General features: G+C 41.6%; 1 protein-coding gene across 1 annotated transcript in view; it reads right to left on the minus strand.

Annotated features, from left to right (window-relative positions):
• peds1a (plasmanylethanolamine desaturase 1a) overlaps positions 1–13960 on the minus strand; it is a 36435-nt gene extending 22475 nt beyond the window's left edge. Inside the window, exon 1 of the mRNA XM_023406131.2 lies at positions 13400–13960. Coding sequence (XP_023261899.1) covers positions 13400–13559 — 160 coding nt within the window. The 5' untranslated portion in view covers positions 13560–13960. The remainder of the gene's footprint in view (positions 1–13399) is intronic.
• Between the last annotated feature and the right edge of the window lie 3001 nt (positions 13961–16961).

Consider the following 16961-nt stretch of genomic DNA (forward strand, 5'->3'; position numbering starts at 1 on the left):
CTGTCAGGTGATGTGCGTCAGTCCTTGGATCCTCCGGCTCCCTGGTGAGGGGAAGGAAACTAGGACAGGCCTCCACAGAGCGCAAACACACACACACACACACACACACACACACACACACACACACGCACACAAACACGCACACACATAAGCCCTTGTCCCTCAGGCCATGGCATTGCTGGATATCACATACAGCTACAGACAGACACATAAAAACAGCTTCTACAAGCATGTATGTAGGAAGGGACATATGCTACTATGTTTGAATACACACACACACGAGCCGCCTTCACTTGGCATACAAACACCAAAATTAAAGCTGTATACTTAAACGCGTATAAACACACACACACACACACACACACACACACTCACACTCACACTCACACTCACACTCACACTCACACTCACACACTCTTTGGGCCAGAGCAACGCACTCATTAATATCATTCTGACAACAACTGGCTCCCTGGCAACCTCTCTGCCATCGCTCACCCAGCAGCACCCCCCCGCCTGCGAGCGTGCACGCGGGTGTGCACGGGGATTTAACCTGGGCGGAGCCGGGGGAGGGGAACGAGAGGTGCTAATAGGCTGAAATTAATCAACGCCGGCTGATTCGCTGTCTGGGGAATGAGTGGCGGGCAGCAGGCAGGCAGGCAACACGTCCTGAATACTAATGGCCTAATGGAGAGGGGAGACAGAGAGTAGACCCCATTACCTATCTCTGCTGTTTTGTCAGGTAACAAGGAAACAGGGTGAGGGACTCAACCATGCTACAGAACAAGGAGTATGAGCAGTTTTAACCTAGATTAACAGCAAACACAAAACACATTTACCACAGCCAGCGCTGTCGACAGTTACACAGTTACACTTCTCCTCCTTGCTGCTCCCCATGAAGAAAATATTTAGACAAAACCTGCAGCACTAGAAAAGACAGTGAGAAGAGTCATAACTGTGATTCCTTTTTAAAAAAAAATATATAAATATATATACAGAGGTCAAGCCTTCTTCCACACTAAGCCAGCTAAACTTGAAACCACATCTGTTCCTGCCTCTCCGTTTTGGTCTTTCATCCAAAACAAACTAGAGCAAAAAGAGATTTAACAATTTCCTTATAATCTGGTATTTCATTGGGGACGTTTTGGAAATAAACACCAGAGTCAACACAAGATGTTTTCACATGTGAACAGTGTTTTTACTGAAGATTGAGGCTCATCAAGCTTGTTAACAGACCAGGCAGAGGAGACACTGAGGCTCCGATGCTTTGTGTAAAGCAGCGTAACAGGCAGCCAATCAGGAACTTGTTTGACACAGAGCCATTGATTCGCTTTTATTTCCAGCTGTGACTGTGTGTGGCTGGTAGTGTTTTCACCTTGTGAGTCTGTGTGTGTGTCATCTTGGCAATATGTGGTCCAGAAGACAGCTACTGTGGTGAGAACTAGCACAAAGGCTATTTTTATTACTCTGTCTGTCTGTAGACAGATTGTCACTGCGATAGCGTCACAACTGTGCAAGACACAGTCACAAAACTTTACAGATGTGTAGTTATGACCAAAATGAAGGCCAAGTTCAAAGACGGGTGCCATACTGAGTACTCATGTAAGGATGTAGTGATGAATACCAAGTGCTCATGGGTCAGAACGTCAGGCAGGGTCATGGCTGATGTGATCCCAGCTTGGCTCACGGTCAAACACAGTGTAGCACTGTACACGTGCATGTTGTACACTGTACATGTTTTTGTCAGTGGGGCAAGAGTTGAGAACAGGTCAATAGTGATGACTGTAGAGACCCACCACAGAAGCTAAATTAGTGCAACAGTCGTGTCTAAACGAGTGATGTTGTCACAGAAAGTTACTGGCCATTATAGTGGGTGATTTGGCCACAAGAGACCATCATTTTTTTATTTATCAATATGTTTTATCTGGTTGAGGGATATGTTTGAATTTTCTTTTTTTCTTTTGTGTGTTTTTCTTTCTTTTTAAAAATGTATTTATTTACAAGTGTCTTTTGTGACGTGGAACAACTCCTTCAAGTCAAGACGATTTTCTCGTCTCATCGTTACGGAATAGCGTCAGCATGTTCCCAGATTACCATCGTGTTAGCTACCAGCTGCCCCTGTGACTGTGAGTCCTACATATACTTTGTAAAGATGCACAGATGAATGTCAGTGTGTCACTTTTCAACAAGGAGGCAAGAGTCTATCTGCGAATAAAAAGATGGGTGAACTGACTTGAGGTGGGTCGATGCTTTACTGGGTCTCTGCAACTATGTTCCACATAGTAAATGACCTGTCGCCCCTGTGCCGTGCCATGTGCCTGTGTATTAAACTATAAACCGTCATTGCGTCTCCGACACATACAACATATTCCCATGTTAAAGTGGTAAGGAAAAAAGATTCCTCTTTTTGATTCTGTTACGACCAATCAAGTGAACACATACACACAGCGAGGGACAAAACCAAAGGCGAGAACACAAAAACAGCAAACAAGAAGCGAGCCAGCCGAACTCGCACGCTGAAAAACCACCTACAGAGTCTTTGACAAAAAGAAACTCACACACTCTGAACAGCAGCCTGACAGCGGCTCAAAGGCCGAGTCAGAGCTGCCAGCACGCCTCGGCCACGCCTTTTCTCGCTTTCTCTTCTCCTTTTTCCATCACCTTCACGCCGCCTGTCATAAAAACTCCATTTACAAACACTTATTCACACTGATGTAAAGACTGCTAACACACCAAATCACAGAGGGTGATAATGTATGTGCGAGCAGCAGGCAGACAGCTCTGCTACTCTTTTTATTCTCTGTCTCTTTCTGCGTCCCCTGGTTTGCTCTCAGTAGACTGTCTTCAGATGGGACTTGGGGAGAGAGAGGGAGAGAGAGTGATGTGGGTGGTAAAAGTGGGTCACATGCTCAGAGAGAAAGAGAATGAAAGAGGGGGAGACAGAGAGAGACGAGGGAGAGAGACACTGAGAGGGAATGACAGTAAAAAGGAAAGATCGGGTGAGAGAGAGAGGTAGAGAGACACAAAGAGGGTGAGAGAGAGAAAGAAGGGGGAGAGAGAGGGGAGGTCGAATTCCCTTGTTCAGAAGTGGATCAGTCACAGGCCTCTTTCCTTTCATCTGATCTCAGCGGACCACAGAACCTGGGACACACACACACACACACACACACACACACACAATAATAGTACAAAACACAGGGACGCAAGCAAACACACACTCGCCCACTCACTCACTGGCACACACATACACACAAAACCAACATCAACGCAAAGTACAAATACCACAGATGAAGAAACGATACACAGACACAGGCACAAACACAATATGTATGTCTCTATGTGGATGTGCACGCACACACACACACACACACACACACACACACACACACACACACACACACACACACACACACGCACACACACTCCTGCCAGACAAACGTAATAAATCCATTACCCTGTAGATTCAACAGCAACAAAGAGAGGAATGTGGCAAATGAGATTCAACAACGGCATACCGACACAATGCCTCACACACACACACACACACACGCAGACAAACAGATGCATATATCCAGGCACAATAACACACACACACACACACACACACACACACAGACATTTTAACCCACATGAGAGCCAGTGTAAGTAGGCCCTGCTCCAGCCTTCCTCCCCTGTGGAGACACAAAAAAAGGATGGACAGATCCCATCATGTGTGTGTGTTCCTTTGTGTGTGAGTGTGTGTGCTGTATGCCATCCCGTCATCTCCTGGGCTTTCTGCTACCACCATATTCATCTGCGGCCCTCATAAGGATAATTACACACACACACACACACACACACACACAGCTCATCTCTGAACATGCACAGCGTTCCCTGCTCCTCTCTTGCGTTGGTCAAGGTCAATGGTAAAATCCTGCCTAGAAGGCTCGCCTAAAGCCACAGATGGATGGTGTGTGTGCGCCTGTGTGCAGTGTGTGTGTACTGTGCATTATCTTTGTCTGTGTCTTTATATAAATCATACCCATTATATTTCTCTATTCAGGGAATAGAAAAGCAACCTGTGTCTTCCAACTCCTGAGCAAATGTTTCTAATATGATTTATTGTTGAAAAATCCTCATTATTTACTTATTATGGTTATAACTGAGCTGAATTCTCATTTTTTCCAATGAAAAAGTACATTCAAACAAACAAAAAAAAACCCAGCAACATTTTAAGTGGCTCACTTTAGAGTCAGGTCATAACACTCTTTATTCCCTGGCAACTGTAAATTCTCTGATTCTGATTGGCTGAGGGCTTTGTATTAACTTTATCTTATTATTAATAATAATAATAATAATAATAATAATAGTGTGTGTGTGTGTGTGTGTGTGTGTGTACCTTGGGGTCGAGTGGAGGAAATGGTGCCACATGAAGCTTGGAGACAACAGAGCTGACTGCGCTCTACTTAACCTCAGTTACGTTACCTGTGCTGTATGATATGCACTGAACACAGTATTGTAATCCACTTTGTCCAGTAAATATGTCACAGTTCAACAAGAGTGAGCCTCATGCAGCTGTGTGCACACTGCACTGTCCCCTGCAGGAGTACAGGCTGCTCACACAGAGATGCTTTGGGGAGAAACTTGGATTTCAACAGAAGAATACAACTTGTAGCATTTCCATAGGGCAGAGGGACATTGTGAAGGATGTATGTGTTTTGTTTTTTGTTGTTGTTGTGGAGCTTGATGTGAAAAACAGGATCACCTGTTAAAGTCCTCTCTCCCTCTCTTGTCAGCCTCCAGTGTGGGCAGCACTTCTCTGAATGGGCCCTTCCACTAGTGGCCAACACTGGCTCAGCCTGTGAACTTCTTCCTGTTTAGCTACATGTTGCCTAGCAACACAATTGGCAGTAATTGTGAGGCTCAGGAACTATATTTATGATTCTAAAAAAGATCAAAGTTAGTTATATAAGGACATGAGCAAGTGATATTTTTAATAAGCAGGATGATACTCTGATATTATCCCTTACGTATGTATTGGATAAGGAAGTTATGGATTTTAGGTTTCCGGCAGCGGTAACATGATCCACAGTGGCTGAACTTACAGATACAGCATCAGCCAAAAAAATCAAACCAAAAAACATGTATTTTTCATTTTAATCCAATTGAAATCATTTTGACTAACCTCCTCCAAAAAACATTCAAACTGAATCAATCTGCTGGATCTCCAGCACAAAGTCAAGCCCAGCAAAAAGCTAGTGTGATGGATATGCAACATTGTAAAATTGTAATAATTTATGTTTGAGGCAACCAAGAAATACCTGACTGCTTATATTTCCAGGTTTTTCATGTCTGCATGTTAAATCCATGATGTGGTGAACATGTTCTAGGTTAGAAATGCAGTGGGGGGGGGGGGTGAAATCGATCTGCACAGGCTGAATAGGAGGCAAAGTAGAAAAACGGAAAATATGATCTGTATTCATCCTTTTTTAATTTCAATAACAATATCATCATCATAATTTCAATAACATGTATGTATTCAAATTCAAATATTTCTAAAGCAAAATTTAAAACAAAAATATGCACTTTCATTTCTGTTTTCTACATCCTGCACTATAGATGAGCCAGTTTATAGCAATTAATTTCCTTGTTAACACTCCAACAAACACATATACACACATATCCCTTTTGTTCTTGGTGAATACCAATAGTGTTTACACATCTTGGGAATAAAATGTTCATGGAAAGGGTGTTCTTCTCTACTGTTTTTATTCTTTTTTATATAATAGACACACACAGAAACAAGTGTATACAGGAGCTGAATGGAGCAGTTTAATGATGTGATTCTGCTGACTCTACTATAGTACTCCACTCTGACCCACAGTGGCCATATGCACAGTGAGGTCACAAGAACACACACTGACACACACAGAGGTCAAAGCCAAGTACAGCCCGTGTGACTCTCAGGGCCCAACACACATGCACAAATGGTTTCTGACCCCTGACCTTTATGACCCTGGGGTCAGCAGTTCAGGGAGTCTAGTGCTGTGTGAGTGTGTGTGTGTGTGTGTGTGTGAGTGTGTGTGTGTGTGTGTGAGAGAGAGACAGATAGAGAGAGAGACAGAGAGAGAGAACATGTCAACTGTCACATATGAGAAGTGAGTAAGTCACAGCTGCTTGTCTTCAATGGACAAATTCAGGTCAGTCATATTTCAGAGCTGAGACCTGTCACTTCTCTGCAGCACAGAAACATTTATTTCTGAAAATCAAGTCTGCTCTTTATGTCTTCACCCTCGGACACTAATCAGCCTGACTAGTGGGGAGTCAACAGTACAGGATTCCTGGGGGTCAACAAAATATGAATTTGCATTGCAGGGATTCTTTTTTCTCTGCACACATGAATATTTGATTAAGATGTGAAAGTATTTGATAGTATACAGCAACACAAGGTCATACACAATGTTACACATGCTGTAACCACGAACTACATCTGGCTGAAATTATTGATTAAATTATTTGTAATCGGATGTTGGTAAAAACTCTTAGGGCCATATTTTACACCCAGCACAAAGATAAACACACGAGTCTTTGCTAACTTCAGAGCAACACAGTTGTGATTTTCCCATCCAGCGCCCAACAAAACACAGTTAAACCCCTTTGAAACATGCGTCTGTCGCAGCGACTGTTTTTTCCTTTTTCGCTTTCCTTAACTTTGTCCTCTTTCAAATTTGACCGACCTCAATGACCTTGCCCTGCTTCTCTTGTTATGGTATCAAGTCCACAGCCGATGGGTAAAAAGCTTTCGGCAAATCTCAACTCTGGTACAAAGAAAATTAGACTCAGACTGACTGTCTAGATTCATGGATGGTTAAATACTCAACATTTTAAGATGAATACAAGGCTTCAAGTTATGTAATATACTTAAGGAGGAAGTATACTTTATCCTAGTACTGTACACTCACAGTGATTTACACCCTTTCCTAAAGTGATATCTGGTCTACTTTGCATTGCTCAGATAAAACTATAGTGAGCTGAGAAATAACCTGCCCGTGGTGGCTGTGGATATACTCAACTCACAGCAATGACGCTGATAAAGACTAAAATACAGGATATTTATAGGTTTCTGTGGACATGACTTCTCTAAAAAAGCAGAATCAGTGCAACCAGTGTTTGCAATCTAGTTTTTCTAATCAACCAACATTTAGTGTTTCACCACTTCCCCTAAAAACATTGAAGGGAAAGTACTAACAAATTCCCTGCTGCGCAAGTCAGTCAATTAACCAAAAAGTTGGTTCACTGTCACCAAAAAAAAAAAAAACATATATTTTTCGTGTAGAATGAAGTTCCTGTGCTGCAGAATGTCTTCATGTGTGTTTAATGGGAGCAGGTTGACATGCGAGTTGTCAGATGAGCTGAGTGAGGTTGAAGATCGCTTACAGGCACTGACAACAGATCCTACAGGGTAACTCAAGATCACACACACCCGCACACAACACGTACCCTGGAGCATTCAGACACACACACACACACACACACACACACACACACACACACACATAAAATGATAGATTCACATACACACTAACAGACAGACAGAGACAAACACACATGTTGCTCGTGTAATTAGAGTTGGATATCTTGCAAAATGTAGAGAGCAGAAGGGAAACGATGTGAGATTACATGAGAGGAGAAGAGAGGAGAGGGGAGAGGAGAGGCAGTCAGCAGACCGTGACACTTCAGACATATGGGAGGACTGAAGAGAGACGAGGGGATGAATAGAGAATCTGTGAGAGAAATGGAGAGACGCAGAAACAGAGGGGGAAGGAGACGTATCCAGCTGTTTGTCCATCCTAGCTTTGCTGTAATGAGCCCATGTTTAGCTCTATGGAGCATTGCCAACGCCTCATCTAACTTCTCCAAACTCTAACAAGCCAAACTGCTATTTAGATTTACCTCATACTAGCACTGAACCGGACCCAAACAACTAAGCACATAACAGCGTGGTGCTCCCTGAAATGGACACTTTGACATTTTGAAGTTTTAGCTGTTTATTTTTCTTTAACAGACACTTGTCAGCATGTGGGAAACATTTTTGCTTTTAAGTTTTCATGAAATGGTTCGGCAGCATTGTTAGCGTTGCTGAGCATATCTTCCACTTGCAGCCTGCTGTGCCCTTTGGCTGAAATGAGGGAAAGCTTATAAGTCATTTGGAGATTTACCTGGTGAAAACACAAAGTCACACACAACCATGTTCTTTTCTAGTATTAAAGCCAGGATACATGTTTTCTTAGTGCACTGAATAGGTTTATCCAATATGACAAATTGACTGTATTGTGGTTGACAGCTGCCATTGTGGCAGAACTTCACTGGCAGAACTTGTAGTTTGTGACTCTTGGACAAAAAGCAAACCTCTGAAAATAAACTGTTATTTACAACTGACTGGTGCAGTCGCATTATCGAAAACTTGATGAAAATAAAATACTCCATGAGTTATCAGAAATGTATGTTTTTGTATTTTTTATTGTTAAAAAAGATCTGCTGTAAACCAAAAGCTAGAATTCATTTGAAACTAAAAATGTGCAATGCCACTAGAATACTATATGTGTTTATTTATACATGCCAGTCCAACTTTGGTAGAAAATGTTGTTTTTACAGTATGTCGGACCACATTCAGAACAAAAAGCTGATTGAGCATAAGCTTTACCTTGTTTTTGAAGATATGTTTTCGGAGCAAGATTAGGATTAAAGCTGGGGTAGGAAACTTTGCACAAACCAGCAAGAGTAAAATCATTTTGAAAGTATCCAACTGTAAAAAATCCCAGTCACTCCTTCAAAACACATGACACCTGCGCTGTCTGATGAGTGCAGGAGGACGAGTCAAAGAGAGAGGAGTGCAGCACATCACTGTCATCGCTAACCATATCCAACTACCTCAGGTCTCATTCACATGTAACAAAGCACCGGACATTATCATGATGAACGTAAACAACAGGCTCAGGTTAAAGGGTTAAGCAGAGGAGGTTGTGCAAGAGGGAGGACAACCAGCGGGGTCTGAGGAAGTGGAGGCAGAGGACAGGGAGGTCGGAGATTTGTGTTTTTCAAATGACAAATGACAGACAACCAGAAAGGCTTCAGAAAAGTCTGATTTATCCTCGAGTCAACCTGTTCTTTAGGTCTATACTGAAATTGAGTCAACAGCACTGCAAACTTCACAAGAGGAAAATACTGAACTAACTGCTATATTTTACTTCCTGTCCCCGGCATTAGAAGAACAACCACTAAATAAGGCTTCACCAACATTTCAGGTTCAGTGACCGCGCGGAAACTTCAGTGCTAGAGCATGATTGAGTAACACATCCAGTTTGGAGTTGAGCAGCAGCGTCTGTGTTGCGTCAGAATGCTGCCTATATGACGGCCTTGTCTGGGCTATTTTTACCCAGTGTCGGTCTGCTAACTAAGCTCCGCGGCCACTAAGTGACAGGGGATAAAGTGTCAGGACCCCAAATGCATGTGTGATCCTCTTAACTATCAAACAGCACAACACTCAACAACAACAGACTAGCAAAGTAAACATGACCGAGGTTCACATCAGCATCCTTCTCATTCAGTATATTATAATATTAATATATTTATAATAATAATAATATTTCAATGTTTTAAAAGTTTGATTTGATGAACCGTAATGAGGTTAAAGCTGCACCATAACATTTTTTTGGAATCAAATGTGTACATGTAAACACATTAACATGTAATGTGAACATTTAATGATAGAGATGAACCCACAGACAATTATCACCCATCTCTGTGGTTCCCCTCAGCTCTGTGGAGAGTTTTACTGTCTTTCATCTCATTGTTTTGATATTACAGCTGGAAACTTTGCTGTTTTAAATTTACTCTCTGCGCTCTCATCATCCATGTTTTCAGCCGCCGCAGGAAGCTGCTTTCAGCTTAAAAACTCTGAAACATTATTCTAACTTCCTGTCCAACAAACAGGTAAAGTTAGGGACTAGCTAAATTAACAGTTCCTGCACGTTTCATCCTTTAAATGGCACATGAAGCCTCATTTTATAAGATAATACTTCTACATTGACATCTAAATTGACATATGACAGCACTGCTGTTTGTAAATGCATTCAATTCAAGCATGAGCACAGCAGTCTGACACTTAACTAGCGGATGTTTCATCTTTAACCTGGGCTAATCGTACATTGCTGCCATTTTAATTAACCAGTACTTAAAATACCGGTTTTAAAATGTTTATATATGTAATCCTGTTAGTGCCAATGCTGATTAATTAATGGTGTGATCTATGAATAAATGAAAACACACCTCCAAACAAACACAGAACCTGTTGTTTCTGGTCCAGCATCTCGCTTCCCATCATCAGCTCGTGTGTGTGTGTGTGTGTGTGTGTGTGTGTGTGTGTGTGTGTGTGTGTGTGTGTGTGTGTACGCATCTCCACCTATGTACGCTTGTCTGTTTGCAAATGCCAGAGTGGAGATGGTTATCTCTCTCTAATGTACTGTCACTGAATAATAGTGTAGATCCAATTCCATTAATGACGAAGGTGACTCTTTTATTCACAGAGTGTAAAAACAGGAACACCAGTCTCACCAGCTTCCACTGAAGTGAAGGGTTTGTTCTGTGACGGGCTGCAACTAACAGAGGTTAAACAAAAAATAACGATTTTAAAAGTCTTCGGTCACCAGTCAAGTCAGAAGATCCTTTTCAGCTCAGTGGGTCGAGTCGAGGTGCGCACAGTGCCAGGGTCGGTGGCTTGTGAACATGAACACACTCACAGTGCTGTAAGGGCTTTGCATTCAAGTGCCAACCTGGTGACACGTGTTGTTCCCTCATATGAACTTCACAATAATGTGGTGCAAACCTTTCTTTTCTCTGATCGGCATTCCTATTTTAAGAAGTGTTAACAAGTGGCCAACATGGCTCGACTAGAGGCAATTAAAATGCTCAGTGAAGTGAGAAGCAGGGCAGATGGTCAAGCAGAAACGTGGCACAGTCCAGCTTGATGCACAACTGGTCAGACAGGTTTTCTTTGCTAAGGTCTGAGGCACAATGTGTTTTCCATCGCCATGCCAAAACCAATGTATGGTCGGTGATGAAATGGCTTCATTTTTCTTATTGCTTACAGCCGTTTCTTCCTTTCAACCTTTTGAGTCCGTATTTGATTTAAATCAGATGGAAGTTAATAAATACTACAGACGAGCTGTGATTAGGGCTGAGTAACAAACTTCAATACTTTTAAAGCCCGACCAAATTGGTTTGATATTATCAAGGATCAAAAAATACTTTGTCATTCGATACCAAATTTCAATACCTAAGGAGGAAATGAGTAAATCTCAGTGAGCCAATAAGCATGCAGCATGCTTGGACCAAGATCTAATAATGCTGGTGATAGGCTGTTTATTTACACTAACACTGTGTGAAGAGGCCGAGCTTAAAAAACAAGGCAATTCTGTCTCCAATAACAACCACTGTCATTTTATGAAACTATCCGTAGCCTGTGCACCAGCGATCCTAAAATGTAGTCTCCAGGGTCCAGACTGCTGCTTATTTCTTATTCTACCTGGCAGTTTTCGTTCTCGACGTCTAATCAGAGACTTATTTAGACTGGGACACCAGATGAATTCAAACTAACTGTAAAGAAGAAAAACCAGCAATACTCCAGACCCCAAGGACTGTATCTGAGGACGGCTGCTGTAGACTGTGTGACAGACATTGATTTTGTCCTAGGACTAAATGCATATCCAGGCTGAAGGCAGAAACTTCACTAGCATCTAGAAAACATAGGCATCACTCCTGTGGGAGTATGGCTCTTTACCTGAGGTATTTGATTGCAAGGTTTTTCATGCTAGGGGCATTTTAAACATGTGTGTCCTTGATTGAGGTTAAAGACCCAATCTATGTTTTATTGTACTTTCATTTTACTGCATGTCCATAAAACTGGGAAACATGTGAGAGACATTAAAAAGGAAGTTTCAAAATTGATACAGCAAATGACGATATATACTGACTTTTGGTGCCTAGTGGAGATCAAGCTCCAAAATGACTAAACCCTGCACTTCCCATAATGTACAATGTATTACAAACTCCAGAGCTCCAATTTTCACACAGACTTTCTTTTAAAAATATTTTCTGTCTCCATGCCCAAGCAGGAATAGAGCTCCAGAGCACTTAATATTAAACAACAGCTTTTACAGACTGAGTGGTACTGCTTGAAAAGTAAATCTTTGTGTAAAGTCAGAGAGGTCACACGACCAAAGAAACCAGAAAACACAGGACTGCAACCTGCTTTAACCCACATCATGTTTCCTGATGCTACTCGCATCAATAAAATTGTAAACAGCGAAGGCTTTAGTAATCTGGATAACTTTATTTAGCAAAGTCTCCTCCTTTTTGGGCACAATTTATAGGAGTCAGAACAGAAACGACAGGAGCTAAGGTGGGGGACATGGGGATCGACATGCAACAAAGGTCCCCAGCTGGACACATATTGCAGTGCATGGTCGGAGAACTAACCTGTAGGCCAGGAGGACACCTGAGCTTTGGGTTTGTAAGTATGGATGTTCAAAAACAGCCACTGCAACTTCTATAAATGGTAGTGTGCATCTTCCCATACCTCCTGCTGCAACTGTGTTTCAGCTTATGATTAATAGCTGACTGATACTATTGCCGTCTCTCTCATCTTTGCAAAGTGTCACAATCTATTTTCTTGTTCAGGTATTTCCTTACCATATGGAGCCATGTTGCATTAGACAACCCAGGCTAAACTGGGGGAGCTGTGGTGTCCACAGGTCGCTTTAAGACAGGTGCACTCACTTTCGTTCCACTGAGGTTGAACTTTGCACAGGAGTGTACTTTTGTTGTATACAGAGGCCTTGGGTACAACTGACTATGGAGGCCCACTTTGAGTTTAAGATCAATAATTTTCTTGCAATAACAAGGAAGTGAGCCAGTGTTAAAAGCCTTCTGTTTTGCTTCCTGTTGTTGGACAGTGTGAACCTGGTCTAACAGGTATAAGAAACAGCTCACCTGCAGACAGGTGGCTGTAGACACCAGGCCTTCACACACTTTAATGCAATAATTCACAGCAGGTTAAATAGCAGGTTGTAGTCTGCTGTATGACTGAAATAGTACCACATGGGTTTTGCAGTAAGTAGTCAGTAATGACATACCATTGCTAAGTTATTCTAAAGCCTCAGTGTTAGCTGTTTGTAAACAGAAGTGACTACATCATAATCAATCATCACCATCCTTGTTATCATCATTAATGCACCCGTCAGCACTGATGTCGCACTGTGGCTTTTAGGCCTCGACTGATGCCATGTCTCATTCTCAGCCCCGTTACCGACAGAGCAAGTGACAACAGCAACATCACTGACAACGACAATAAATAGGTCCTCACCGGGAGAGTAGAGCCTTGCCAGCTGTCGAGCACCGGCGTGCTGCGGTCCCCAGCGAGGCGCCGCGCTGCGTGCAGCCGCCCCGTGCTCATTGCCGTTCGGATCCTCCTCCGCCATGGACCGGTGCCTGATGTCGGTCTCGGAGAGAAGCGACGCCGCCATAATTCCTGTCCGCTGCCCGCCCTGCTGCCCCCCGCTTTGACTTTCAGCTACAACACATCAATTATAGATCTGTCTCGGTTAATGACTGGTTGGTTTTGTTTGTGTCCCGGTCTCCGGTGGCGGTTGTTGAGGCTGAACGGAGGAGGGAGGCTGAACCAACCGATGCTAGCTGGGATGTACCGGAGCAGCCTTGCACCACCCGGAAATACACGGACGGAGCTGCGCTGACACACAGACCTATTTCACAGGGTTTTAAAGTGTGATGAACTCATGTGATGAACCGTCACACTTCACAACGCTGAGGAACAACTTGCACATGTGTCTGCATGGAGAGCGCGGGACTTTCTGTTGTATGGCGCCTATTACACGGAAATTGCCAAACAAACTTTACTTCTGCGTTCAGTTTAACTGTCACGTCAACTGTAGGGACCGTCTGCATCTTACACGCAGGATAAAAAGTGGAAGTGGAGTGGTACCTAAAAATCTGTTTCTGGTGTGTGTGTGTGTGCGCGCGCGCGCGTGTGTGTGTGTGTGTGTGTGTGAGTGAGTGTCGCTTATTTGTTTCCACATAAAACCTACAGACATTGAACCAAACAAAAAATAATAATAGGAAAGAGCAGTTCACTTTAATGCACTTTAAACAGTGGAATCATCTTTTCTGCTGCCTTCAAGTGCACCTTGTAAATTCAGGGTTAGTACTCCCTGACTTGTGGTCAAAAGAGACATTAAACATGTAACAAAAGTTAAAACTTAATTTACACCATGGTTGTCCGATTCGATTATGTGGAATGAAATGTATGACTTACACATCAATATCATTTGTAAAACAAATATAATACAGTTTTGACCCTGAAGGCCATACACTTAAAGGGTCAGCCATGCAGGATGTTTGGCAGATGCAGAAAACCTTGAAACCAACTGATTTATACACAGGACTTACTGTGAGTCTTACTGTTCCACCAATACACAATCAATACAACAACAACAGACAGATATTGCATTTAGGTAACGGTTAACAGTTCCCTCTTGTAATGTTGTGTTTGTTCAGATGGCTGGTTTCGGGAAAAGGGTACACACCCATCAGCCGTCTGGCAGGGAGGGTCTCAGCAGCTGCAAAAACTCAGCTGCACATGGATACTGCCGAAACAGAGGGTTGCAGGCTGCAGAAAATATACATTCAAACATGTCTGTCATTCTCGTAGTCATTCCTAAAAATCACGGCAAGTGGAGCTCACAGAAAAGTTTAAACCTTAGATGATCATTTAGTTTTTTGAAATGTAATTTATACAAATGTATATATTAATGTATATGGTTATAGCAACACAGTTAAACACAGATCCAAAATGACACAGAAGCCTCGCTTGAGAGAGTTCAGCAGTTCCAGTACTGAAACACGTCCTGAGGTGTCAACCTTTTATTTTTGGCTTCTTTTTGACTTTCAATAAACATAATGAATTATCAGTAAGGGACTGGTGAGGACATTTCAGTATTCATTTTTATTTGTTTTGAGTGCACACCTTTATCATTGTATTTGGGCTATTGCCTTACTCACCTTAATATATAGATTTTATGAATGTTTGACCATGATGACAATCTTTCATTTTCTTTCCTATTCCCATTTGCAGTTGCAACTCATGGACACAGCAGGAATAATTGACTTGAAGCGTAGATTCACAGTTTTTCCAGTCTTTCTAAAACAATAGGCAGGTGCCCATATGAAATTAAAACAGCATTTTCTTGCTGTAATAATTCCTTCTGCTCAGACTGGTCATGTTTCTGATGTAAGTGATGGGGGACTAAATCCACAGTTCTTACTCTGTTTATCTGAAGCCACTGTAAGACGAACACTCTGCAGATCTGTGCAGCCTCAGGCTCTTCATCTCATTGTATTGACCTGTGCGGGACCATATTGTCGAGTCTCACGGCGTGTTCATACCAGATCTGAATATCTGTTTGATCCAGGAGTTATTAAATCCATCAGGTGGCCAGAGACACGTCTCCAATGGGACGGTTTAATGCTCTGCGTCTGCTGGATGTGTAAGTGGGCGTTTTTTGCCTAACAAATTAGCTGGAACAATTTGCTCAGATCATGGCTGGAGAATACTGGACATTTTCCTTTCATATTTATGCAATAATATTTTCCAAAACAACTAGGAGCTACAGACTACTGTTTACACTCTTGAACTTACATCTATCTTATCTAATATAAGTCTGAATTTGTAACTTGCTGTACTTATTTCACTCCTGTAAAATAAATGTTTTATCTAAGCAAAGCATTATTTAAATTTAGTGATTATGTATTATAGATATATATATATAGATATATAACACCTAACAACCTAGAGGTTTTTTTTTTACAGCATTGATTATCGGGTAACAGGAAATACATTAGATGTGACTTCTCTGTTGTCACAACGTTGACATGATCAAAGTGCCCTATGTCTGAAGAAATATTTCACTAGAGAAAATATAAAATCTTTGTTTTTTTTGTCTTTTCATGCGTTTCTTTCTGTTAATTGTTTGTCTTTCTTTTGACGTTTCTTTAACGCTTTGTTCTATATCAATAAATGTGCCTTTCAAAACCCAAACTGCGCGTCTGGCTGCTCAGCTGATTTTGATCTTCATTTCACCAGCACCTGTAGCACTTCATAACTCTCAGTATAATTTCCATCATACTTGGAGAGTACTGCACTTGAATAATACTAATCACTTGAATAATAACTAAATATGCATTCAAGCTCACAGATGCATTTCTTTTGAATAAATGCACATCACACAGGAGTTGCTTATTTGTCATTTATTTATTTGTTTTATCTTTTTGTCTGTACTAGATTATTGCAATCTGGTTAATTCACATTTAAAAAGCAGTCATTGACCAGACGCACTGAAATCGATGATACTCATTTTTACAATAACCATTATAGGCCCCATAGAGACTGGAAAACCCAATCCAAAAAAGAAACATCTGTATGATTTTCTGCACTTTATTTTGTTTGATGTCTTTTTTTCATAGTAATTACAAAAAGGAAAAAAATATATAACAATAATCATAAAAAGGAGAGTTTTGAGGGAAAAAACTTAGGAATATTACGACTGGCAAACAAACAATCACAACACAGCACAAGTACCTACTTACGGCGAGAAATGAAAGGTACAAAAATAAAAATAAAGAAAATAAGCGCATATGGCAGAAAGAAAAAAAAAATCAAAGAAATTGGCACCTATGAAGTTGAATACAATAAGCAACTGAGGGGACGAGAAAGTGAAGCTTTTTCCTACAATCTATTTTAAAAAATCTCAGAACAAGGGGTGGCTTCTTGCTTTTTTTCTTTTCTATTTGTTAAAAAAAATAAAATGCATGACCTGGGGAGTGATGGGTGGGAGGAGAGGAAAGGGGAGGGA

The sequence above is a fragment of the Seriola lalandi genome, unplaced genomic scaffold, assembly GCF_002814215.2.
Source record: "Seriola lalandi dorsalis isolate HSWRI2012SDOR001 ecotype SW California unplaced genomic scaffold, Sedor1 jcf7180002054295, whole genome shotgun sequence".
NCBI lineage: Eukaryota > Metazoa > Chordata > Actinopteri > Carangiformes > Carangidae > Seriola > Seriola lalandi.